This window comes from Cyprinus carpio, chromosome B25, assembly GCF_018340385.1.
Source record: "Cyprinus carpio isolate SPL01 chromosome B25, ASM1834038v1, whole genome shotgun sequence".
Lineage (NCBI taxonomy): Eukaryota > Metazoa > Chordata > Actinopteri > Cypriniformes > Cyprinidae > Cyprinus > Cyprinus carpio.
The window spans coordinates 20213149-20241102 of record NC_056621.1 but is presented as its reverse complement, the minus strand read 5'-3'; the positions used below and the strand labels follow the sequence as shown (position 1 = coordinate 20241102).

Below are 27954 nucleotides of genomic sequence, written 5' to 3'. Positions count from 1 at the left end.
TTTTTGGAGAAAGTCTTGACAAATGCAAACACTGTTTGGTGAGTCCAGTGTTTCTGTTTGGTTGGCTGCTCACTAGCTCCCTCTGTAGGTGCTGTTTGAGAATTTGCTGACCAGCAGTGGCACATGAATGCTCTGATCAGCATCGCTTATAGTGAAGACAATCTAAATGAAAGAGTTCAGTGACATTACTATCATGTCTGATATTCAGACTGCGTAAATACAATCTCTCCTACATCAGTTCACTACTATTCTTTCTTATGAATGACACAACAGCACCAGTTTGAATCATAGATTGATGGTTTTCAGACCCAGAGACCTCTATTATTTAAAGGGGTCATATGATGCTGCTAAAAAGAACATTATTTTGTGTATTTGGTGTAATGCATGTGTTTATGCAGTTTAAGGTTAAAAAAACACATTATTTTCCACATATTGTACATTATTGTTTCACCTCTATGCCCCGCCTTCTGAAACACGTAATTTTTTAAAAAGCTCATCTTTCAGAAAAGTGAGGTGTGCTCTGATTGGGCAGCTATCAGTGCGTTGTGATTGGCTGAATACCTCAAGCGTGTGACGGAAATGTTACGCCCCTTAACATACTGTGATGCTGTGTGTCCCGGCGCGATGAGACAAAACCAATGAAACCCATTACAAACGAGGCATTTATTGCATTCAGTGGGGACATAATTACTGATTATAATGACTTATACCGTCTTTTTATGTGTTGTGTTGTGTATCGCGCTGCATAAACATAAAACCATGTCTGCATTTTTGATCAGAGAAACAACAAACAACATGTGCTACTCTACACTGCTCAAAACTCACGTTTGAATCATCAGTGGCAACTTATTTAAATATGAAAACATACTTACAGGCTGTGAGTCAGAAAGGCCAAACTGTCCTTGCAAAGTTGTAACTGCCCCACTTTATAGAAACAGACACCGTATTGTAGGCTACTCTCACAGAAAACAAACCTCCTCCTCTGTAAAATGCGCTGCACACATCTGAATATTTGGGTTGAACTGTCCTGGAACAGTGTTGAAATACAACATAACCACTGATTTCTAGTTGTGTCCTCTTTTGGAAGAACAAACAAAGTAGCTTCGCTTTCACAACGAAACACACAGTGTCTCCACAACATGGTGCCGACAGCAACAATACTACAGCAAGAATGAAAGTTGCATCTTTTATTCTTTTATTTGGGCGGCATTATGCAAATCTTCCCACATCGTGACGTAGACATGTGGGGGCATGTTAGAACAAGGCGTTTTAGGGGTGTGTGGTTGACTCTTAACTTTTATAAAGAATATTTATAAATTTGTTTATTTGTAAATTTGTATGTAATGTTTCTTTAAGAACATTAACTAACATCGTAACATAACTAACATTATGTATTGCTTAGATCATTAGTCAACAAGTAGTTAATAGTTAAAATGTCATGAAAATAGAAGTTCAATCATCTCCCCTAATGTGCTGATTCAAAACCCTGGTGACTAAATAATGACTTTTAACACTTTTATTAAAATTCTGTCCTTAATATTTTATTTAGAAAAAGAAAACATTTGAGTCTGTATATCAACATTCTGTACATGAATGCATTTTTTATTTCTGTTAGTGATACATTCACAATGCAACTGACAAAGTGATACAAACAAAACAGCATTCCACAATATTTTTCATAAATCACAGTAATATATTACAAAAACGTATATTACAAAAAAAAAAACATTCAGCAGGAAATCACTATTTTATGACTTATTTAAAAAGAAATAAAAAAGTAAGTGTATGACCTTGACTACATTTTCACATGAAGAAAAAGACATATTCCTATCATACAGTAAATCTAGTCATAAAACTAAACAGGCCAGAGTGATTAATGGGGAAATATTTACATATCACTTGCACTGACCAAACACCATGTGTAGTTAACAGCAGAGGTAGATGGTAGTCATTGGGCCAATTCCAAAGTTACGAATTATGTAACAGTTATTTGAATGACATTTGGGTTTAAATAAGTGTTTATGTACATTTTAAATCTCATAAATATACATAATTGAACTATTTTTTCAATATACCAGGGTCTATCAGTTGATATAGATGTAGATATCATTATTGGCATCATTTAATAACCCATATCAGTTGAGCTCTTGTGTAGAACCATAAAATAACTTATGTAGGATATTTGCAATAACAAGTGTGTGGACGCTATACAGTAATTTTATCCTGCTCTTGAGTCGTATCAGTATTTTACTGACTGAAATCATGGAAAAAACAGCTTGTGTTCATATAATTCATAAAATCATCAGCAGCTTTTGATGACACATAGTTTTTTTCTGGTGTGTATAAACGGCTGCTCCACAACTGGATTCAAACTGGATTCATGTTCACTTTACATGATGACAATTTCAGCAGATCTGGATATTTGGAACTGATCCAAATATATTTCCTGATCGTTTTCTTTACATCATCATTAGAGATCCTGTGACTTTTACCCAAAACTTGGTATCTGAATTTGGAATCTGTGAGAAAGAGCAACAGAACATTTAGAGGGGAACAACAGTTTGGCAGTTAGTTAAAAAAAAAAAAAAAAAGGTTCCAATTTACCTGAAACTGTCTTTACATGTAGAGCAAATCTGATTCATAGTAATTAACCTAGAAAACACATGATGGATTAATGCCATGGATAGACTGTAAACGGCAAATATTTTTATAGCATTATACCATTTTTTAATATCCTATAATATTGTTGAAAGATGTTTTATTCAGTCAAACAGTTAATCAATCGATCAATCAATCAATCAATCAACCAACCTATCAATAACAATAAAAAGTTTGCTTTGTAAGCCTGATTCAAAATCTACATTTAATTTAAATTCGTCATGATAACCACAGTCTACATCAAAATGCCATAATTACTGCAAGAAACCTGTCATTTCATTCCACAATTATAAGATTGACAACTGTAATGCCCAAAAATTGGATTCTTATAAAAGTAATGTGAAAAATGTCGTTCTCAATAAGTAACTTAAAAAATAACAAACAATAACAGCATTTTTGATTGAATTGTAAAGTGTGTGTGTGTGTGTATATAACCTATATGTAAATGCATATCCATACACATTACTTAATTAGAAAAAGTCATGATTAAAATGGTCATAAATCTCTCAATGAAATTAATAATAGTAATATTAATAATTCAGATTAATTACAAATGCATTCAAAAACTCTTAATGCTTATAAAATATATTTCTTGTGTGTGTGTGTGTGTGTGTGTGTGTGTGTGTGTGTGTGTGTGTGTGTGTGTGTCCTTCAGTAATCTTCAGAATGTTTAATTTCACCACGTTTGACAGTGGCCACAATTTCTTTAACTTTGAAAATTTGACAGTAAATTTGTAAAAAAAAATAAAATAATAAAACCTTACTTTATGGGTATGATTTATGTTTGAGTAAGAGTTGAGCATTAGCCATTGTGTGTGTGTGTGTGTGTGTGTGCTTACATGCTCTCTGTCTTCATCACTGCTGTCTGCAGTCTGTGGGCTCTGTGTGTCTCTGTCTGTCCTCGGGGGAAGAGGGCTACCAGACGAATTGTCCGCACTGCTCACAGAGCCATGGAGCGGAGAGAACACCACACCATCTCCTGAGTTTCACACACACACACACACACACACACACACACACACACACGCTAAATGACATACAACTGAAGATTAAGGACAGAAGAGCTGCCAAGGCCCTGAAGCAACACCCCTTTCAGTGGCCCCACTTGCAGAAAATGTGAGACATAATGTCCGAATAATGACAAAAAACATAAAAAATATGAGCCGTTCGGAGACCCCACTGGCCTGGTTCATAATCCACCTTTGCAAGGTGCATCTGATGATGAAAGAAGTGGTGTTTTACCGGACAGCTCTTGGCTTTGAGGGTCCATCCGCTCCAGACTGTCCAGCAGCTCATCTATCTGTGATTTAATCACCGTCAGTTCTTTCTTAATGCACACCAGCTCCTCCATTCTTACTGCAGAGAGACGGGGTTAGCAAGCATTAATGTTATGTTCAGTGACACTAGTGACAAACTAATCGAGACAGTATTGCCAAACATATTGCATTTCCATTTGCCACCACTAGAGAAGCAGAAATGACACACTGCAGCTTTAAATAAAGACGTAAAGACATCTGAGATGTAGCCTAGCAGTTAGCACACAAAAAATAATGGATTTTGTGATGTCATGTGATGTCAAGTATGTCATTTCTGTGCAAGTAGAAGCACCAAATGAACTGCAAAAATAACGGTTTCCAAAAAAGTTTCCCAACTGTTTTTTTTTCTGCCCCACCCTCCAACTGTCATTGGTTGGACAAACATGTAGCCCCTCCCCAAACATACATCATTGGTTAAGCCACAATTTGAACGCTTTCACCATTTTAAGCATAGTATAGCATAAAAAATGTTATGCTTCAGCTTACCTCCAAAAAGTCTTTCAAGAGACAAATGAGGATGCCCCGATATAAGCAACTCTTCTAATCTAATGTGTCTAATGATGGAAATTTAGATTGGACCTCCGCAGCATGTTAACACCAATCAAACACCCCTCCAGTCCCAGCTGGATAAAAAAATCCCATTCCAGCTCAGCACCAGCCATTAAAAAGCGGTTTGACCTCCCAGCTACAAAGGCAAACTCATTCTACTGTTATCTGCTGGCAGTAAAAACTATTAGGGCTTGTAATAAAGCTCTATAAACGCTTCTTATTGGTTATGCACTATTAATTTGCTATAATTGCTTTTGGTGATAGGCTAGGTTTGATTACTGAGGGAGTAGTTCTATAGCGGAGGGAGGATTTTAATAAAGGAACCATCTGGAGTTCGTCAGCAGAGGTGCAATGCATGCACATAGTTATAGACACTCACAAAAACACGATTATATGAGCAACATTCACCAAAACACAATCCAAGGCTACAAAACACTGTAAAAGTGATACTGATATTTACCATGAGCTGCAAATGCAAACATCAATGCTAATGCATTGAAACACTGTACCTTTCTATATAACATCCTTTCTCACTGTGACAAACTCCAGAAAACAAGGGGGTGATAGAGTTACCTTAAAATTGCTCAGGCAGCTTGTTTATAAACAGCAATGTCAAATTTATTCAGTTTATAATTCTATACTTTTAAAGGGTTAGTTCACCCTAAAATGAAAATTAATTTATTAATTACTAGGGGTTACACAGACTAGTCGAGTAGTCGAGTGATCGACTACTTTAACCACTAGTCGGCGCTGTCGGAAACAATCGACTACTCGAGCGTGCATTGACCATAATGCATGCACAGTTTGCCTACAATGCAAATTATAGGATTACAATATTGCGTGTAGATGTTACTTTCTATCACTTTCTCTATGTTACATCTAAAATAAAAATATGTAATTTAATAATTAGGGGTGTGCCCGAAGCCGAATACCTTATTCGGAATGGCATGATAATAGCTTCAAAAACGAATAACGGATGAGGAATAATTCTGCCTGAATATTCAGCTGAAGCTGACACACTCTGGTGTTTGCTAGATAACAGTTGATCCAGGGGATCAGCGCAATATTATACACAGACCTCTAAAGTCACGCAATAATGAGTGTGTGAAGTGAATGAATATAAACTTTATGAACGAAAAGAGAGCAAATCAAACACCGCATTGATGTTGCCTCTCCGTGCATCTCTCAGAAATCAGAGCTTGGCGAGAGTAATATCACCTATAATAATACATCATACACGGTCTATTATTTGTATATACCCTGTATTTAAAAGGCAATGATTTAAACCGTAGGCTACGAAATGATACATGAATGAATGGAAAAACACAGCGCGCTTACCAATCAAACAGCCGCGTTTGCGCGCCTCAGTCTCTCCAAAACCAAGCCAGTTCTCTCTCAAGAGTAGGCTAATAATCAACTTAGATGCAGATAGATTTTCTATGTTTGCTTCTTTATCTTTTGCTGGTTTGCGTGGCACACGCACATTTGTTTAGTAAGTTCAAAAAGACTCGCTTTGAGAATTCTGCGTAATGAAAATGTGCGCCTTGAATTCATTCAGTTGTGTTCAAATGATCACTAAAAGTTTGCCATGACGTCTCTGCTTATATGATTCATTTATTTTTTACAAATTAATAATTATTTTATTTTAATGCAGCATATTTGTTCAGTGGTAACTACGGAAAAAAAAAGATAGTCATAACGGTCTTATCGAGTAACTGTACGACACCTGGTTTTATCCGAAAAAAGATACTAATAATTTTGTGACTGTTACAGATACAAATACTGGCTGTTACATGAAAATTAAAATATTTAATGTCATAATTATAAAGTTTTGACAGTTAACGTATGTTATGTAATTGTTGCATTAGGCTATTAATTAATAAACGTTTATTGATAAAAAAAAACTAGTTCATGTCTATTCATTTACAGTAGCATGAACCACGAGTAGTCGAGTAACTCGAGTATTTTTAAAATAAGTAATCGACTAGCAGAAATCAGTAGTCGTGCAACCCCTATTAATTACTCACCCTCATGTTGTTCCAAAACCGTAAGACCTTCGTTCATCTTCGGAACACAAATTAAGTTATTTTTGATAAAATCGGAGAGCTGTCTGGTCCTCCATTTGAAAGTATACATTGCTACACTGTTTACAGTATCCAATGGACCTACTTCATGCAAAATTTTGCTGAAATTTGGCTAATGTGACTGTTCCATTATATTGTGTCAACGCTGTGCACGAGTGTTGAATTACTTTGAGCTGAAAAAGCTTGAGGCTACATTTTACAATGTGTAATTAATAAAACAAACTATAACAAGCTAAAAGTAACAGTTTCCAAACAGGTTTCCCAACTGGTCTTTGTGTCCCGCCTCCCATCTGTAATTGGTTGAGCAAAAATGTCTAAACTGGGTTTAACCATTGTCATGTTGCATTACGCAGTGCTAAAACAGCTTGAGGCTGTCTACATTTTAAAATGTGTAATCTCTAAAACAAACAGACAAAAATAACAATTGTTTTCAAATGGGTTTCCTAACTCTACTATTCTGTCCTGCTCCCCATCTGTTACTGGTTGGACAAATATGTTTCTACGAAGGGGCTTGACCTTGTCACATATCGGTCATTGCAACAACTTGAGGTTTGTTTTAATGTTTTAAGAACCTTACTAAATACCAGATAATGAACTTTGAATGAATGATCTATGTATATATAGTCTCTCAAGAAGAATATTAGCCAAAGTTTTGAGAACATTCCATTTAACTGGAGAATTACTGATTAAAATAAGCTTTCTTTGAGTTTTGTGATTTCATGTCACAACAATTGTGGCCATTGTAGACGCTGTGGATTTTCTATCAAAACAGGAAGTTGGAATGGTACATAACCATTATGCAGCCCAGCAAAACCATAATTTGCTATTAATACCCAAATTCAGTTTTTGAGAGCATTTTTTTGGACAAATATTTGAACAGTCCCCTTAATGTGAAACTGTCATTAATATATTCAGTCCCCTTTTCTTGGAAAAGTGATCAATTTTAATTGTATATATGCTAAAACTTCAATTTTGGTCTTTATTCTGTCTTTATCTTGGGCTTTGAAAGATGTCAGTGCATCTTACGCTGGATTCCTCTGCTCCTGGACTTGTGTCTGCTCTGAGGTTTTTCTCTGCTTTGCCGCAGGGCTGCAGAAGGCGAAGAGGGTGATGAACACATCCGTCGAAAAGATGCAAAGTCACACGGGATAGTTGGAGCATGTTGATAGTCAAAAACCCTGAAAATGAGAACCAGATAAGTGATTTGAAAGGAAGGAAGATTTTCTTCTGATTCACAAGGCACGGTTATTATTGGCAGGCCCTGGCCTACTTCCTGTTCCACGACTGAAGAACATCACAGCTAATTATGCATGCCAGCCGCAGCCTCTGCATGATACATACATTAGCGGCATGGCACTTTACTGATCACTCTACCTCTCCAGCTTTATCGGCTCTGTCACATCCTCGGCATGCTGCGAACGTCTCCAGAAAAACTTGGATACAAAGAGCTTTATCAAAAATTGCTAAGCTTTTATTTAAAGATTAGCAGGGTCTATAAAATAGAAGACTTTTCCCATTATGCCCTGAGGCCTAGCAGTTTGTGACCAGAGAGAGATATCAGGAGATGAGAGATTGGGAGAAATCTGCTGCTGGTGTCAAGAGCGTGATGGAGCATGCAATTAGGAAAACGGGCTAGGATAGAGTGAAAGAGACGGGACCAGACAGAAGTAAAGGCATAAGCAGGCCCACACTGATTCTGCAGCTAAAGAGAGGGCTGCAGTTTTCTGCAGAAATGAAATGTCCATTGGGAGTAAGATTATTAAATATTATGGTTTTTAAATTCAATTGCTTAAATAAAAAATTTTAGTTAGTTACATAAGGCTTTCCGCAAGGAGTAAGAGTGTGCTTACTATATTTTACCATTTTAAATCTGAGATCTTGGGGGTACAAAGTTAAATATGCTGGGTGGGTACATAAAGTGTCCTGATATCATAAAAAAAGCCTCATATGAAATTCTTAAAATAATTATTTATGATTTATTATTTTTTACCATTCAAAAGCATTATTTTTTTCATGTAACACACACTCACACATAGTAAAAATTAATGACAAAAACAACAAAATTACTCAAACCTTAACTAAAATTGTTAACTAAGAAAATTATTCAAAAATCACTAATATTGTTAGTATTAGCTAACAAAAACTAAAATTAAATCTAAAACCATAGAAAAACCTTTTTATTACTTAAAATAAAATAATTTTAACCTGAAATAATAATAAATATATATATATATATATATATATTCTCTAGATTTTATTTGCCATTTTATTTTAGTGATTTAAACTGTATTCAATAAACTAACTAAAACTAAAACTCTAATAAAATTATACAGACATATGAAGACATGAAATATGAAATATGATATGAAAAATGGCAAAAAAATCAAATAATAAAAACTGTTAATTTATATTAAAATTTAACTGATTTTCAAATATTATTCTAATATAAAATAATTACTTTCTGTTTTAATGTTATTTTAATATTTTAATATATGCTAAAATATCATTTATGCAAAGCTGATACATACATATGTGTGTGCACATGAGATATCTAAACGGAAACTTTTCCTGATAATAAAAGTTTTCAAAGCCCCACGCATAAATCAACACTAAGAAAAATAATTAATTCATATTTAAGAATGTGGTACATATGATACAAAACAGTTATTGCTCAGAAAAACTGAGACACAAAGCAGGCTGGAATCAAACTTCAGTTTCCCACACAAGCATCACAGCTTGACACGTCTGGAGCATGAGTGCTAACCGTTACGCCACGGCTCCATAACCGCATAGACCTACTGCTAAAATGCTAATACATTCTCCTGCTGTCTTTCCTCCCTCTCTCTCTCTCTCTCTCAGTGAAGGAAATGGGATCACACAGCACACGGAGAGGTCTCTTAAAACTAATGAGATTTTGTTCTAAAGTGACAGGCTGATCTCTCAGACAAGCTTCATTATCCAGAGTTCAGTCTCTGTCTGACGGCTCACAGAGAGAGAGGCGCATCTGAATCAAACGCTTCACTGTATGCGCTTCTATCAACGGTCATTCATGTACATCTGGACAGATATCAGCTTTCATTTTATTGCGAAGACGGATTTGCTGGGAGGGGCCATAAAGACATAATCCGGCAATAGTATCTCTCTTTATGAGGTTTAGCTTTATAAAACAATATTGAATTGGCACAAGTATTCTGATCTATCATTGTAGCTGGCAGAAATTGTTTGCTGTATCATTAGCGCATCTGTTTGTTGTTCACTAAATTCACTGTGTAAATCATTGCAGGACAGAAGGTGTTAAACAGCACACTGGGACAAATTCATTGAACAGACAGTATTCAACAGTGTGAAACTGAAACTGCTTACTTGTCCTTTGTGTGTTTGTCATGATTGATTCTTTCCCAGAGGTAATTTACATTGATTAATTCAGATCGAGTGTGCACACAGGGGGAAAATGTTTTGGCTGAAATGAATGGGGATCTCAGAAGCGGGATGGAGGTTAATGGAGTGGAATGAAATCTTTTGCTATTTCAGCATGGTTAAAAATCAAAACATGGGCATTTCAGATGAAAGGGAAAATAATGAAAAGCCCCACAACTGAAATATACTGCTGCGTCCACAGATCTGAAATCTGTAAACGCATGAGCAAACCTCACAACATGACTTGAGAGATCATAAATAATAATTTATATTAGTATGACAATACAACTGATGGAGAATTGAACAGCACATATACTAGTGACTCAGACATTCCTGCAGAGCTTTTCTTTGTTTTGAAGCAGATAACATACAAAATAGTTAAGCAATCTAATATCACTTTACAATAATGCTCTATATGTTAACAATAATTAATGCACATGACATGAAATACCAATTAACTGAAGTATTTCATATTTTTAGTTAATGTTAATTTCTTTATATGAAGAGTTTAGATGCAAAAGCTAATCTAAATCTAAAATGTACATATACATTTTAGCATTTTAAGTATAATTTAACATTAATGAACACAGAGTATGAATTAACAATGAACTGTTCATTGTTAGTTCATGTTATAATATTAAAAGTGACAACGTTTGAATGACTGGACACATATATAGTGTTATAAAAATGTAAGTGCTTACAAAGCTTTATTTTGATTTCCAATACATTGTATTTTAAAATGAACTTCTAAATGACTGTTCAGTAGTCGCTATAACAGATCCACAATTTAGCAGCTGTGGTGCTTAAGTGATAAAAATCAGTTCCAAATGTTGTACAAAATAAACATACTCATCTTTGCACCAATAAAATGTGCAACACTTTTTACCAAATTAAATGTAATATATAATTATTCATATTTAACTTAAACCAAAAAGTTTTCATGAGATCTCTGTAAAAAGTCTACATTTATTTCCAGAACGTCTCAGAATAGCAACGAAATGTCTCGGACTCTGTGAACTTGAGCGCGTCACTTCGAAACTCTGTGCATGCTTGCCTTATTACAGACATGAAAAATATATCTATAGAGAGTGAAACTTTTAAATGTACCAATTCAAATAGAAAACAAATATTCTCAGATTATGTAATCCATATGAAACATGCATACAGGTTCTGCGGAGATGAGTCAGTGTCGCCGACTTCATCTCTTAAACCGAAAACAGAAAGCACTAGTGTAACAATAAATTACGACGTTACAATAAATTAAAATTCAGTTGTTGGTTAGTCTATGATTGATTAATTGAATGACTGACTGCTTCATAGGTTGCTGAGCTGACTGACTGATGGACTGATTGATTGATTGATTGATAGGTAGGTTGGTATGTAGTTGGCTGGTTGGTTGACTGATTTTTATTGTTGAGTGGTTTGCAGCTTTACATGTTTTTATTGCTACAATAACCCTATCCACATATGAACAGTATACAGCATTCCCGTTCTGTTTCTCCAGAAGAAAGTGGCAAAAAATTGCTTGTAAATTTCATTTGTCTCCATCAACTTAATTGGTCTCCATGGTATATACATATACCATTAACTGAAAAATAAAGACATATAATAGCTCAAAATATGTAAACAGAACAAAACATCACAAGTCCATGAATTAATGAGCAAACATTCATTGTGTTGTTGCGTGATCGCCTGTGTGTTTCAGCTTTGCTCTGAGGTTGAATGTGCTGTTCAAATAGTATATTGGTCTTGTTCCACTGTTTTATGGCCCTTACAGTTTTCCCTGTATTCAACACAGTCCAGAGAGATTCTCTGATCCACAGATAGGGAGCTGAAAATTACTTTGCCTTGGAGGACTACGGTGATTGAGGAAGATATACATTAGACTGCAATGGGTTCAGACTGGGTCAGATTGCTGCTCTAAGCTGCAGGATAAAAGAGTCTTACAACAGTGACATCCAGCTCTTAAAATAACCTGCTCTCAGCAAGAGATCTGAGCCTCAAATGCTTCTCAGTCCCAGTGTGTCTGAACCTCTTTAACAGTGCTATCACTCAAACTGGTGCTCATTCATTAGGGTGAGTGATTTGAACCAAACCAGTAAACTTCATTTGCATTTATTCATTTATTCTTTTTCAATGCAGTAAGACAGATTTATTTTATTTATTTATGCAAATATTTATATTTCTGTCATGACAACTTTCTGAGAGTTTGGCATGGTAATATACAGAAATAATACTGCTGCTGCCCATATAACGTGTAAAATAAACCCCATATTTAACATACATGAGAATACCCTGCAGCAGATCTATACAAGTGGAGCTGGGGAAGGTGGAGGGTTTCTGAAGTGCACTGCAACTGCTACAGCAAGCACAAGCCAAATATTTGATGTTGAGCAGTGAGCTCATTGGCTGTTGATGTGAAAAGAAACCAATCAGCTGTGCCATGTAAATAATGATATGATATTATCAGCCTGCGTCATCTGGAGTTTCATGACAAAACTTTGGATTTATTTATATGTACCTATTTGAATTTTCAACTAATGTCAGAATATTATGTTAAAAATAGTAGAAAAATGTTACAATGTTAAAAATAACAGATATTAAAGAGGTTATTACATTAAACATTGTCTTACATATTTTTTACTCACTGCCAGAGTGACAGAATCCAACAGAACAGAACTGGATACAAGTTTTACTTTTTACTTACATTTTACTTTAATTGTAAGTCAATTCTAAAAGATAGACGATTTAATAATAAATAATATAATACAATCTAACATATTTGTTAAAATATGTAAACTGAACATATTTGAAGTACTGTATCTGCAGTTGCTATTATCTATTGTGTCTGCATCCATATTCATTTAGTTGCATCTGTTCACTCACTGACAAATATGAATCGTATTTTTGAAGAGAACGTTTTCAGTGAGCAGTTCTGCAGAGCAAAAATGTTCATCCCTGACACAGTACACATTTTAAAATAAACGCCGAGAAAAAACGTCCCATTTTTATTAAAAGTAATCCCTCATGAATATTTTTTTTTCTCTCTTATATGTTTCTGAAGTGAATAAAACAGGTTTGTTGGCCAGGAGCAACAAAGTGCACACTATAGGGTTAAATTTAGACTTTTGTTATAGCAGGTACACACATCTCTAAGCAAAAAAATGGCCACTAGAGAACCCACCGTGTGCCCCCCCTTATTTCACGCTGCCAAACATATTTTCAGAGGTTTTCTCTCCAGGATGGGATGCTTGGCCCTACAGGAGGGTGTTTAAAATGCAGATAGAATCCAGGGGTTGTGCTGAATCTCAGCGCACACTAATGCAGTAACAACAGCATCTGACCGCAGGCCACAACCAATGAGACATCAGATCTTCTGATGAGATTGAAATAGGGAACAAAGTTCCTGGTGTGTGAAAACACTTAACAAGAGGCAAATAAGCAGCTGTGTGAGTCATATAGAGCCCAGAGCCAAGAGAGAAGACGCCAGTCAAAGCCGCCCTATAACATTATGCAAATAAGTGGAGTAAATTCCTGTCGCGCTCGTGTGTGTGTGTGTGTGTGTGTGTGTGTGTTTGTGTGAGAGAGTGTGTTTAAGTGCTGGTAGGTTGCTTAGGAAGGTAAATGAGATTAAATGGACTGTGAAACTGCATTATAGACCTTGTACTTCTTAGAGTGCATTGTGGGTAGATAAAGGACATTCAGTTCGGTCTGTAATACAGTATATAAAGAGTGTTTATCATAGATGTTTGTGTACGTGAATGCTGCTACAGTCATCAGCATATCATGACTGGTTGCCAGAGTGTTGCTATGCAGTTGCTAATATGTTTGGGGCCCAAGTCTCTATGGTCGCATTTACATTACATGGTTCAAATGACCCAAATCTGATTTTTTTTCTCCTCCCATGTGCCACAGATCGGATATGATAACATATAAGAAGAAAAAAGTACTTGGAATCATATATTCTCAAATCGAGTTCTCAGGTCAGTATTCCCCTGACAGAGAAGAAAACCTCAGAAAATTGTGTTGGTTTTGTTTCTCAGACCTGGCAACCCTGTTTCTGGTTCAGTATGTCTACCATGGGTTTTTTCTCAGTGTTTAGTGTAAATGCAGATATCTGATATGGGTTACATTTAAAAGAAGATGTAAGTTAGTTAATTTTAGTTAGTTTAATTTTAATACCATTTTTAACAAAACTCTAAATTTAATGACTCCAAATCAATTAAAATTTGGGATAGGTAAATATTTTATATATATTTTTGGAATAATTCTTTTCTGCTCACCAAGGCTGCATTTATTTGAAAATACAGTAAATTCAGTAATATTGTGAAACATTATTACAATATTAAGTAATGGTTTTCTGTTTGAATATATTGTAAAATGTAATTTATTTCTGTGATCAAAGCTGAATTTTCATCATCATTACTCCAGTCTTCAGCATCACATGATCCTTCAGAAATCATTCTAATATACTGATTTGCTCAAGAAACATTCCTGATTATTATCAATGCTGAAAAAATGTGATCAGGTTTCAGAAAGAATAAAAAGTTCAAAATAAAATTTATGTAAAATAGAATATATTGTAACATTATAGTGCTGTCAAACGATTAATCGCAATTGATTGCATCCAAAATAAAGGTTTTTGTTTACATAATATATGTGTGTATACTGTGTATATTTATTATGTATATATAAATACACACACATGCATGTATACATTTAAGAAAAATAAGTTGTTTATATTTTAAATAAATACAAAAAATAAAATAAATTAAAATAATATAAATATATACATGTAAATATTTTCATATATATATATATATATATATACATACATGTAAATATATACATGTAAATATTTTCAAATATATACTATATGTGTGTGTATTTATATATACATAATAAATATACACAGTACACACACATTTATTATGTAAACAAAAACCTTTATTTTGGATGCGATTAATCAGGATTAATCGTTTGACAGCACTAATTTTAAATGTCTTTACAGTTAGTTTCAATCAATTTAATGTTTTTTTTTTCTTTTAAACCTAAGAACAACAAGCATTTTGCAAATGCAAACACTACTACTAATAGAACCCTTAGTCTTATAACACTATGCAGATAATCATAATAAAATCATCATCTGAAACTGAATGCTGAGTCTTTATTCTGGCAGTGCTGGAGTGTTCCCAGGCTAGTTAGTCTGACCTGAGCCAGTCAGAGATCAGTAACAGCTTGCTCCACAATGCCTCAGTCTGCTGAGCTACACTCACTCACTGTACAGTAGTAGTAGCCATTAAACAGCCATATAAGAAAAAGCAGTCTGTCAAGATGTGTTTCACTGTACGGATTACACAAGTTTGTGCAGTTGTTCTACACACCCTATCCTCATAGATAACGCAAAAGAAATATGTATAAAATGAAACAAGATGATAATGATTTACATTTAGTTTAATTTCATTTGGAGGATTTAAAAGCTATATGTGAAGCTCATATTTGTGTATAAAATGTGCATTATATGAGCTGTAAGTGGTCTAAATAATTTAAGCATTACTTTTTTCTTATCAGTTTTGTACATTAGGGTTGTATGTTACACCTAATGTTGTTTATTGCATTATTTCAGTGTCGTGTGTTACCGTGATGGTGTTTAGTGTTTGTGTGAATGACACTGTGCACCTTCTATATATGTTCACTTTAAAAGCTGCTTGTGATGGGCTTTGGTTCATCATGTGACTTTCTCATCACCACCCGCTTTTGGTGGATATCAGTGCATTACGAAGGTACAAAACAGATTTCAGTACTTTAATAGGTTGGTATATTAACATCATATCAGTTAATGAAATTACGGTATTTAACTGTAAATTTAAGTTAAAAGCGTAAAACCTAAAACGCTGCTACCGTATTTTTTTTTACTTTGTATGTTAAACAGATCATTTGATGTTAATATTTATGCTTTTTTTAACCTAAATCACAATCTACAATCCGCCACGCCCATTTTAATTTGATTATATCAGTGTCAATGCTTCATGTAGTTCTTTCCTTGATAAAAGTCGTAAGGTTTTTATGGGAAAAAAAAATTCTGTGGACCAGACTTCATGCCAATAGTCAAAAGTTCGCAGTCACAGTTTCGAAAATATACCTCATACAAATGCAATTGCACTGGAGATGTCCTCTAGCTCATAACTCAGAACAGAACAGAGCCTAATATTAAAAACACCTGAAAAACTGATGTTGGCAGGGGCTGAAAAAGATGGATAGAATAGAGAAAGACAAAGATGAGAAAATCAGAGTGAGAAAAGCACAGTGACACAGTGTCAAAACTAGCACTGGAGACACTCTCAGGAAGCAGATGTTTCATATTTCTTCATGACATGAGCTGTGAAATATGCCTGTGAGAAATGAGTGTGTGTGGATGTACCTGTAAGGCTCATTTCGAGGTCTCTTCATACCGGATCTCTGTTTGGAGGGTCGCAAAACTCCAGTCATGCTTTCGTCTAAATAAGAAAGACAGCACAAGTGCGCTCTGAAAGGAAAACAACAATGAACTGAATAATACAACAACACTCCTTCTGTCACACTGACACACGCTGCCTCACTCTTCAATAAAAAATGACTGTATCCTCGATCAAGAAACAGAATAAATGAAAACGTTATGGTATCAGGGTGTTAGAATGGAGAAAATAAATCTAAAAATAACTTCAGTTACAATGGGAATTGTCAAAATATATTTAAAGAAAGACAGGCTCATTATTCTATTGTCAGGATTTACAGATACATATGTAGCTTGGTTTGGGTTCATCATCTGTGTTTTGAGATTAATATCTCTGTCACATGGTGAACACTATTCAGTGATCGAGGCCATTTAACAAGTAATGACTAGAATAAAACACCCGGAGTGCATAGTGTGAGTGTCTGTCTATGAAGCCTATGCACTTTTGAGTTTGTGACGTTTTTAAGACTAGTATTTGTCTTATCACATTAAATAACACATTAGTAGTATAACAGTGACTAAATCATCAAATACACACTGTGTAATAGCCTAATATTACTCTCAAATTGTGAAAATGTGCAACTATTGGAAGGTGCTATTTCTAGCTGATCTTATAAAAAAAATACTGTTGATTTAGCATTGTTGTTAATAAAAACTTTTAAAACCGGTTTGTGTTAATTGAAATGTAGCTGGATTAAAATTGTAATATTACATGATAAATGTAAACTTTAAAACATTAAATAAAATAACTGAAATTAGAAATAAAATTAGAAAATGTTTTGGTAATTTTCTGCTGGGACACTATCTGTTAAGATAAGTTTCCTTTAACGCTACAACACAACCAACAATTCGTAATACAGTTATAACACCTGTGAAAAATCAATATATGGAAAAGTCCTTTATATTAAAACTGGGCCATATTTTTACACACTTAATACTACTAAATAAAAATACATTTAAGCTATACAAAAAAAGATTAAAAAAGAGAGACAAAAGCACATAGCTAAAACAAAAGCACATAGCTAAAACTTACAAATTTATAAAATGTGTTTAAATAATGCAAAAATATCCAGATCTTATTTTAAAAAGAAAAGAGTATACAGTACTTACAACTACAATGGATACAGTAAATACTAATTAAAATCATCTTATGTGGACCCAACTGTTATTGTTGAGTCAGTCTGTATGCAACAAATCAAGATAAATTTAACAGAGATTAGTTTCATTCTCATGATAATTTCACAATGTGAAGACTTCACATTCTTCATACAAAATATTATTTCATTTTTTTTTAGTGAAATACTACCTTCATGTTTTTGAATGCAGTAGCCAAATATGCAAACCATGAAGAAAACAATTCAAAAAATATCAACTCCAAAGTGACAGCAGTTTAACTTGCTTAAAAATGCAGATGAGAATGGAGTGAGAGAAAGAGGAAGAGCTCACACTTACACTGAAGACTGCGATGCTGACTTCTCAACAGGGTCATTACAGTCTTATATTCTGAACATCCTCACATCTGCTCTAGAGTCCCTCGAAATGAGAGAGAGAGAGAGAGAGAGAGAGAGAGAGAGAGAGAGAGAGAGAGAGAGAGAGAGAGCTCTTACTATGGAGTTAATGGCTTTTCTACACTGGGGCTCGTACCATTTGCGAGCACATCAGATTCAAAGGGGGTTTAAATGTGCTTCTGGAGTGATCCATTTCCTGCAGAAGAGAATGAGAGAAACCCAGACAGGAAAAATGGAAGTTATAAAGCAAAATTCATCTGAGGCCCCATGCATCACTGTCCCAGCATTCAAGCAGCCTCTGTTCTTTCATTAGCGTTGGCCACAGTTCCTCCAGGAGCCCTTATTAAGAAAATCAACGGAACGATAACTTAATATAAAACTGTCCGGTTCCGTTTTAACACGACACAGCTGACTGGTTCTCTTCTCGTGATTCAGGGAGCTGTACATGCGCTAATGTGAGTCGAGACCCCGCGGGAACGAGCGACACCGGGCGAAATCACGCGCGTCAAACACTGATGAGCTGAACCCGTGGTGGGTTTGGGGTTTTAAAAGCCTTCGTCTGTGACAGCTGTGATTTCTGAGAAATGCGGCTGGGGAACACGTCTGAGGATGATTAATGAACGCCTGGTTTCTATGAAAAGATGTAAAGTTTGACTGCTTTGATAGCAATAACTGAATCTATAACTATTCAGTAAATGAAGCAAATAAATAAATAATAAAAACTTACATAAAGTAGCCTATTTGTGCAGTCCAAATTATAATTCCTTTCGGAAATGATATATTTGGTATCGTAATTAGTATATAGAGTGTAAATATTGGTAGGCCTGTTTTTTGATGCCTTTATATTTCTTTGTGGTGCGTGTTCTCTCAGAGTCGCGTGCGCGCGCAGATGTGGTTGAGGCGCGAGAGATGAAGGGTGGAGTGAAAACACCTCAAAACACGCACAGACTCCGCCTGGACTCCAACAGCATCTACAGACTTGAGCTGAACGAAACCAAACTGGAATAACAACACTAAGCTCAAGTTTTCTACATTCACTGGGGATTTTGAGGACTTGTATAAGGATGAAGGTTTTTTTCATGATCATTTTTACAAGCCAGCTCTTCACATCTCAGGGGCAAGTAAGTTACTTTGAAACAATAGAAATAAACATAAAGAGAAACTTTATTTTGGGGACTTTTACAAAGTATTTGTTGTGTTGAGATTTTGTTGTTGTTGTTATTGGGCCTTTATCAATATTCTGCAATGTGTATTCATTAATATTTTTCTATTCTATTCTATTCTATTCTATTCTATTCTATTCTATTCTATTATACAGGTGCCCCATGGTCTATGTTAAATATTTTTAGTAATAATATAATATTATTTTAACATTTTATTATTATAAATAGGCCTATTATTTATTTATTTATTTATTAGAATTTTAAATGAAATAATTTAATATTTTATTCTAGTTCTTCAAGGTCTATTGCTGAATAATTCAAATTTGAAATCTAAAATCCGAATCACAATAATAAATTTACTTTGTTCATAAAATCATGTTTTTCATCAGTCTTTTTAATTAAATTTGAGAGTGGTAAAATCAATATTGTGTTAATATCATAATGCGTTTAGTAATTAAAACAAATGCTGTGTTAAGCTCTCGTCATAAACATTCTTCACATTTGCAGAACATCTTCCAGCTCAGTCTGCAAATATGAAAGTGTTTTTCACGCTGAGAAACCGCTGTGGTGTTTGCCTGTGGTTTTAACACCAGGCTCTTATATGGCCCTGTCTCCAAAACACAGAGTAGATCTAGTCCAAGACTAAACCAGATTTGCAGTGGATGGTCCAAATGACTGCAATTCAGCTCTAAAATAGCATTGAACTTTGTTTGTAAGACTGGACAATAGAATGGACTCTGGATTCTTCTGTAAAATGCACCTACATGAAAACAATTAAAATTGATACTTGTCACATTTTAAATCATTATTTATCTTATAATATTTTGTCTTACAGTATAAAATGTCTGATAAAAAGTTGTACGGGTAATAATGTTTATAAACTAAAACACAGTGATTTATCCCATGCTCATTTGTTCTTATGAGTGGTCTAATATATGTGTTTTAATTGCTCAGGACTGTCAGAGTGGAGAGGAAGTGCTAAATGCTCTTAAGCAGGTCCAAAAGCTGCTCTCTGCCCATGAGACGTCCTTCCTGCAGAGTCTACGGAGCCTCCGGAAGAAACTCAGCCTTTTACAGAACAGCACAGTGAAACACAACAAATCCACCCCAGACAAGAGCTCAGGTCAGCACAGTCTGTTACACCCACGAGCAAACGAGTGTACACAGACAAGAGCATGACAGTGAAGTGCATCACGGTCATTTACACTCATCTTAAAGGAGCAGTTCATCACAAAATTAAGATTTGCTTAAAATGTGCTCACCCTCAGCTCATCCAAGATGTAGATGAGTTTGTTTCTTCATCAGATTTGGAGAAATGTAGCATTGCATCACTTGCTCATCAATGGATGCTCTGCAGTGAATGGGTGCCGTCAGAATGAGAGTCCAAACAGCTGATAAAAACATCACAATAATTCACACCACTCCAGTCCATCAGTTAATGTCTTGAGAAGCCAAAAGCTGCATGTTTGTAAGAAACAAATCCATCATTTGGGTGTTTTAACGTTAAACTGTTGCTTTTGGCACAAATATGATTCCATAATTCATAATAATGCTTCCTCCAGTGAAAAAAGTCCATCTCCTGTTGTCTTCTCACGTCAAAGTTCACCCACATATTTGTTTAGAGCTGTTTTGGCTTGTAAACTTGATTTGTGCTTATTTCTCTCCTGATTTAAGTCCAAATGACTTTTTCCAATGGAGAAAACAATATTATGAATTAAGGATTTTCGCCATAAGCAATGGTTTAAAATTAAAAATGTAATTGTAATGAATTTTTTTTTCCTTACAAACACAAGTCATTAACTGATGGACTGGAGTGGTGTGGATTACTGCTGTTTTTATCACCTGTTTGGACTCTTATTCTGACGGCACCCATTCACTCTCATTCTGAATCACCAATGCAGTCCATTGGTGAGCAAGTGATGTAATGCTACATTTCTCCAAATCTGATGAGGAAATAAACTCATCTACATCTGTGATGGCCTGAGGTTGAGAACATTTTCATTTTTGGGTGAGCTATACCTGTAAACCATGCTTTAATGATGATATGAATTAATCTTAGCCATGAAATATACGTCAGTGTTAAAGCACAGGCTGCACCATGTACTATGCGATATGTAGGAAATGCATGTGTAGCCTCTTTATTTCTTTTTTCCAGTGTCAGACTGTCCTCCACCTGAACCGCTGGCTAATGGGCGGATACTAGGGACTGTGTTTAAGTTTGGTCACGAGGTTCACTTCCTGTGCAGCTCGGGGTTTCAGCTGATGGGGCCGGAAACCAGAGTCTGTCTGGACTCCCAGAACTGGAGTGGAGCTCAACCCTCCTGCAAGTGTATGAGTCTGATCTTATCTTTTAAACCTTTATTATCTGTGTCAGGAGAAATCTGGACTTACTTGACTTGCACTAGACTCATTGTTTAGTATGTAAGTTTGACAAATGTTTAGACTTTAGTGACAGCAGACATATTTAATATGGTACAAAACATGGCTATTCTTTTGTACATTTAATATTTAAGCAATTGCATTTCTGTGTAAATAATTAGCAAAACCTCAGATCACACACACAAGTCAATAAAATAAACACTACAGAGCATTCATTTGACACTACAGAGAAAAATGGAGAACACAGCATCCAGAACATTGCAGAAAAAAAGTATATTGTTTTGAGTAAACAATTTTGCAATTCTGTAAAAAAAGTATAGTAATTGCAACTGAGTAAGGTGAATATATTGTATAGACGTACTGTATGTATACTGTAAGAATAGTATTGTGCTGAATATTGAATAGTACTGAATGTTTGTATATATTCAGCACTTGGATACTGCAAAAATACTGCAGTCCAACTGCAAAGGCCAAAAAGGTCAACTCAAACTCTAAATTAGTAGCATGCTACAGTAAAATCAAATACTGTAAGTTGTGCAGTTGTAAAATCAGGGTGAATGAGAGATTCATTCTGTCTCAGCATCATGTCTTTGTGCTTGAGTCCGACCTGAGGACTGTGTCCACATCACAAGTAATGTTGTCTTTTATGCTAGACAAAGAGAAAAAAAACCCTCTGGTCTGACAGATCCAACTTTGATAACACTCTCTAAACCTCCTTCTTTCTCTCCTCATCCTCCACTTCTTACATGTACTCTTCCTCCTCTCCTTCTCAGATTGTGTCCATCTATTGTTCGTATCATCATTCAGTCACCTGTGCCCCTTGTGCTCTCTGAACTGCCTCATATTTTGTACAGTTGGTTTGATCACATCATTAGAAACAAGTGTGAACAATTTTGAATCGTTGTGTGTAAACGATTACAACTGTGCTTTAGTTGTGTTTAACTTTTGCCGCTTGTGTTCAGCATTTTGCAGCACAAATGCATCACAGTGTGAAAAGTGTTCCAGTGAATGTGTTTAGTTTTGCAAATAGAGTGCATGAGATTTACAAATAGAGCAAACTGAAGACAAATTGGTTTAAGTTAGTGAACATTTGGTTCAGAGATTGGAGTTTTGTGTTTTAGTAATTCAGAAAAACTGTAAATATGGTGTCTGCTCTGACTAAAGTCTAAAAGCTCAAAGTTAATTGGATAAGCTTGTACTGTTTCCTGTCCTCTCAGTTGTGGACACCACTGTAAACAATGATGCATCCGCCTCTATATCAGCATCCTCTTCCTCACCGTCTCATCCTCCTGCCTCCGTCTCCACCCATGTGAGAGCGTCCCGCTGCATTGAGTTTCTGGACTCCACCCACTGCACCTGTGACCAGGGCTACAGCATCTCCAGCCACAACAGCACACTCTGCACAGGTGACACACACACACACACACACACACACACACACACACACACACACACACACACACACACACACACACACACACACACACACACACACACACACACACACACACACACACACACACACACACACACCAGTGATGCTGCAGTGTCAATCTAATTATAATTTTTAATTTTAATATATGTTATAGGCATGGTTATTATCTGATATGCATTTCAGATTTCCATGCTATTATTTTTGGCTTTATAATACCTGACTAAATCATGAAAATCAGCAAGTCACTCTAGTAATACATCAGTGGTGTTACTGGCTCTCATTACCTTTAATTAGGTGTAACACCAATGACAAAAGAGAATGTCAGCCAATCATCAATTAAATTTATTTTTAAAATGCTAAATTATTAAGTGTGATCATGTATGAAATGAGACCGAACAGAAATTAATGAATATAGCATGGCTGGTTTGATGTATGATTAATGAGTTTCATTTTTAAACCGATTTCAGATGCAAATGCCACTGTAGTTGTAGAACGACCCAAATGTGATTGAGCGCTGCGTGTGTGTGTGTGTGTGTGTGTGTGTGTTTCAGACATTGACGAATGCGAGCTCTTCCGTCGAACTCGTCCTGGCCGTCTGTGTCTGCACACCTGTGTGAATACGGCTGGAAGTTTCCACTGCGAGTGTCCCGCCGGTTACAGCCTGGGCCGTGATAGCAGGAGCTGCTATGGTGCGTTCATTATCAAACCTTCATTATGACCTGCTGGTCTGTCAAAGTTCTGTAGAATCATCTCAAACAAACAACAGAAGATCTGTTTTAAATTTAGTGAGTGAGCTGGCTTCCTGTCTGCTTCCATAGGCACCCGCCTTTTAGTGCAGCGTCCTAATTACAGCCTTCCTCTTTACTGATTGGATAATGAGGAACGCTCTTCATGAGCAGCAAATCTAATCGAGGAGACACAAAACAGTTGAGCACCACAGTAGGCGAAAATCCCATTTACCATACAGCAGCATTTAGCATATGTAAATGGCAAATTTCCTATGAAAAACTGCACAAGCCATAATCTTGATAGAGATCCACCAATCAGAGAAGACGCTGTAACCATTAAAGCCAAAATCATGGCAAAATAAGAGAGTAATAATAAGAGTCTTATTAGAGTAATAATAAGAGCCTCCCTACACTTTGAAACTTAGTACTTGTATATTTGTAAATATAGACATTGATTGAAAAAAAAAAGATTAAAATAGAAAAAAGTTTTATAGTTTGCAGTTTTGCATAGTTTTACAACTACATTGACTGAGCATGTTGAATCGGTGTTGGGAAGTCAGTGACTTCTTTGACGTTGTTTTGGTGTGTCACAGCCTTAAAAGGAATTAACCTAAATAACATCTGATTTTCAAAAACACACCAAATTAATGTTCTTAACATGTGCTTTCTGCAGACATTGACGAGTGTGCGAGAGCGACCCATAACTGCAGTAGTGAGCAGGTGTGTGTGAATACATTCGGAGGTCATCGCTGTGTGGATGTGGACTGCCCTCGCATCCGTAACGCCACGTACATCAAAACCTCGCCGCTGTGAGTCACGCCACTGCACCACATCTGCTCTTAATCACTTGCATCAATGTGTATCTCAGAAAATGCCACCTTCAAGTGCAGCAGGTAAGCTCCTAAATCAAGGGTAAATCAGAAAAACTATTTTTGGAAGTTTTTTTTCTTCTATCAATTGATTTGAAGGCTTCCATAAAGACAATCTACATGTGAACATAAACTCTTTAAGCTGTGCTAGCGCAATGACAGATTTGGCAGCACTGGTGTAGCTAAAAGTGTATGCATTTATAAACATGTTTATAACGCAACACAGGTATGTTGCATTATTAGCAGTGGTCACTATCGTAGGGGTCGCTATCATGAATGTTAGGATAAAATATCTGTTTATTTCAGCTAGCCCAATTTCATTTGCATTCTGAGAGATTTTGAAACACATCATGAAATTAAGTTAATACGGTTAAACTTGTTTAAAACACAACGTGGGTATGTTGCCTTAGCATTGTCGCAAGAGTCGCTATTGTGAACATTAGCATAAAAAACTGATGTTAATGCAATAGTAGCTCCAAAACATGCTAAAGCCCAAAATATACTTAGGTTGACGTAAAAGCTTCGCATATGAATACAGCCGAATACACAGCCAGGCAGAACACATTTTTCCACTTTTTTTTCATTGTTTTTATATGTAAACGCGTTAGACGGACATCTTTGTTCATTGCACATGCATCTTAATCAGTGTATCATGCATGATACGCAGTTCTAAAAATGAGGCGCTCAATTTAATAGTTCAACTTAAAAAATAAAAAATAAAACGCATCTCCCGACTTGGCTATTTTTCGCTCTCTTCAACTGCCCGTGTTTCACATTTTTGAAAGCAAAAACACATTTTGGGTGAACGGCCCCGTTTGACTCCATTTGATGTGTGTGCAGACACCAACACTTGACACATGCACGCTAGAAAGTTTTTATCCTTGTTCAGTGTCTGTGCAATTTCTTTTCAAAAGTTATCACCGATAAAATGTCTTTGTACACTTTTTTTGAGTTGCATTAATATCTTGGGGGCCATTTACACACAATGCAGAAAGTGAAAAACGCAAGGTATAGAAACATTTTTGAAACATTTAACTTAATTCATGTCCATTTAGCAGTTTTTTTACATAGAAAAACAATGGAAAAGTAGCGCATTGAAATGGTGGTTTGTCATAGTTCAGTCTCATCTGCTTCTTTTTTGACTGCAAAACACTGCCACCTTGTGGAAAAATTAATTAGCGCAAAAAAGATTCAAGGCACATATGTCTATGTGCATACTATGCCGAAGATGAAATTTACGTCACACACTAATGATGCAAGTATATGTTTGTCTTGAGTATGTTCATTTAGAATACGCACTTAAAATGTGTCGCCCAAGTATTCTGTTAACTTTTGCGTAGATCATGTTTCTAGTCTACGACAAGGGGCTTTTCCCTTATATAGAGTTATAATTATTGTCACAATTGCTCCAAAACCAAATTTCTGATTTACTGCTCGGCGCAGATGGACTTGCTATATTTCCAAGACATAATTTCAGGTTAATGTTTGGTCTGGCATTCCAGCGTCTCTCTCTGGTTTCTCTTCCACCCAGGCGTTGTGACCGTAACCCTTGCATCCAAGGAGACAACGCATGTTTCCAGGCCCCGGTCTTCATTAACTTCCACTTCATGTCCGTGGTGTCCAATATGTCCACGCCCACCGTCCTCTTCCGGTTGTCCGCGGCTCGCATCCTGGGCGACACGCTGCGCTTCAGCCTGCTGGGGACCCAGGGAGTCCAGCACTTCAGCGTCCAGCGCTCGGGCAGACTGACGGGGCAGCTGGTGCTGGAGAACTCTCTTCAGGGTCCCGCCACAGTAGAGGTCGATATAGAAATGAGCGAGATGGAAAGAAGGGTGCTGCTCGGGCGATACGTCACGAAACTCACTCTCTTTGTGTCACCGTATAACTTCTGAGAAGCAGGAGACAGACGATGGACTGATATTGGGAAATCGTTTACAGACGAGATATTGGGGAATGGGTCTGTGGAGGCGAGATAGGAGCGCTATTATACTATTTCTGAGGTGCCAATTTATGAGGACAAAAGAAAACCTAATTATCATAATAATAATTTTCCTCATAATAATGAAAAAAAAAATATTAAATTTCTTCCATTTGGACTAAAGTATTTATGCAGTGTTGTAGTTATTAACAGTATGACATGTAATTCTTTAAAAATTCAAAATAAAAGAAATAAAATACATTACAAAAAAAAAAAGTAAAATAAAATAAAAAAAAAAAAGAAAAAAAGTTTCAAATGTAGTTTGAAATGTGCCAGCTTTTTTAAATTAAGCCCGTTTTCAAGAAAAGATTAAATGACTTTAAAAATGTCATGTGGTGTAATTATCAAGTAGAAGGTAATTCTTATTACTTTACATTTTCAAAAAGTTCTTAAAAACATTAAAAAAAAAAAAAAATAAAATATTAAAACAACTGTAAGCAAGTTAATTTTTACCTTGAAATATCAGTTTCACAATCTTTCTGATGGTGCACTGACTTCTTGAATGGTTGAAGTTGAATGGTTATTGATTTCTTTCCCACACGTCTGTTCTGGGACTAAGTTCGGTCAGCGAGTATGAAATTTCCACAAAAGCATGGATTGTTTACGGCAGCAACAAATGCACCACTGTGATAATATTTCAGTCTTTTAATGAGACTTTTTCTTTATGATCGCCACCTTGACATTTCTACACTGATCCGTTCACATTTATTTTTTTTTAGTTCATAAATTGTTAATCATAGATGTTTTGAAGTTGAATAAACCCATAGATCCTTAAGAAACTCAAGTCATTGACTTCAAAAAGAAAGAACCAGAAACCTTGCTGGCAAAACGTTCTGAAACCCATATTGAAAGAACGATAAATACCTCAAGAAGCATTAGCAGTTTTATATACAATCTCACAACAGAACAGTGTTGCCAAGTCCACAGTTTTCCAGCGGAATTGGACTAATTTTAACACTGCGTCCCCAATAGCGTAATACTTAGCCCCTGCAATGTGAATTTTACCAGGGGAACCTCGCCAAAAAAAACTTGTATTTTCCCCCCTAGAACACGATTTTTTTTTACCAGGGGACACCTTCGAAATGCCATTGGGCTAGTTTTGAGTAGCAATTGGGGCGGGTTTTGTTGTGAAGACCTGGCAACCTTGCAACAAGGGCAGATGTGGCTCCACTGAAGTAAAAACATAAAACAGAGATGTTTGTCGTACAAAATAACGGTGCAGAAACTCGGCAGAGGGAATGTGGCACCCCAGTGTCATTTTGCCCACATAAGACGATCCAGACCTCTCTACACTCTTGACCTTTACTTGTGTGAGGAGGCTACATAAAGACTCACACACAGACGGCAAAGATTTCCAAATCCAAATCGTTAAAGGAC

The 27954-nt window shown here is 35.9% G+C and overlaps 2 protein-coding genes across 2 annotated transcripts; one reads left to right on the top strand and one right to left on the bottom strand.

Annotated features, from left to right (window-relative positions):
* Positions 1–1586: 1586 nt before the first annotated feature.
* si:dkey-234i14.2 (RNA-binding Raly-like protein) lies at positions 1587–18070 on the bottom strand. Its single transcript, XM_042753476.1, has 7 exons — positions 17970–18070; positions 16446–16550; positions 7634–7785; positions 3901–4014; positions 3498–3637; positions 2605–2652; positions 1587–2519 (listed from the first exon to the last, which is right to left on the bottom strand). The coding sequence occupies exons 2-6, from the start codon at positions 16511–16513 to the stop codon at positions 2617–2619; spliced, it is 510 nt and encodes a 169-aa protein (XP_042609410.1). The 5' UTR covers positions 16514–16550; positions 17970–18070; the 3' UTR covers positions 1587–2519; positions 2605–2616.
* Positions 18071–18578: 508 nt separating this feature from the next.
* Positions 18579–26621, top strand: si:dkey-234i14.3 (fibulin-7-like). The gene is made up of 7 exons (XM_019090451.2): positions 18579–19146; positions 20143–20311; positions 21344–21517; positions 22785–22973; positions 23554–23691; positions 24404–24539; positions 26131–26621. The coding sequence occupies exons 1-7, from the start codon at positions 19090–19092 to the stop codon at positions 26489–26491; spliced, it is 1224 nt and encodes a 407-aa protein (XP_018945996.1). The 5' UTR covers positions 18579–19089; the 3' UTR covers positions 26492–26621.
* The last annotated feature ends 1333 nt before the right edge of the window (positions 26622–27954 follow it).

Coding starts and splice junctions, on each gene's coding strand:
- si:dkey-234i14.3 (XM_019090451.2), top strand. CDS start 19,090: ATGAAGGTTTTTTTCATGATCATTTTTACAAGCCAGCTCTTCACATCT. Junction 22,974..23,553: donor CAACAGCACACTCTGCACAG/GTGACACACACA, acceptor TGTGTGTTTCAG/ACATTGACGAATGCGAGCTC. Junction 24,540..26,130: donor TACATCAAAACCTCGCCGCT/GTGAGTCACGCC, acceptor TCTTCCACCCAG/GCGTTGTGACCGTAACCCTT.
- si:dkey-234i14.2 (XM_042753476.1), bottom strand. CDS start 16,513: ATGACTGGAGTTTTGCGACCCTCCAAACAGAGATCCGGTATGAAGAGA. Junction 4,015..7,633: donor CAGGAGCAGAGGAATCCAGC/GTAAGATGCACT, acceptor GTCTCTCTGCAG/TAAGAATGGAGGAGCTGGTG. Junction 3,638..3,900: donor TCAAAGCCAAGAGCTGTCCG/GTAAAACACCAC, acceptor TGTGAAACTCAG/GAGATGGTGTGGTGTTCTCT.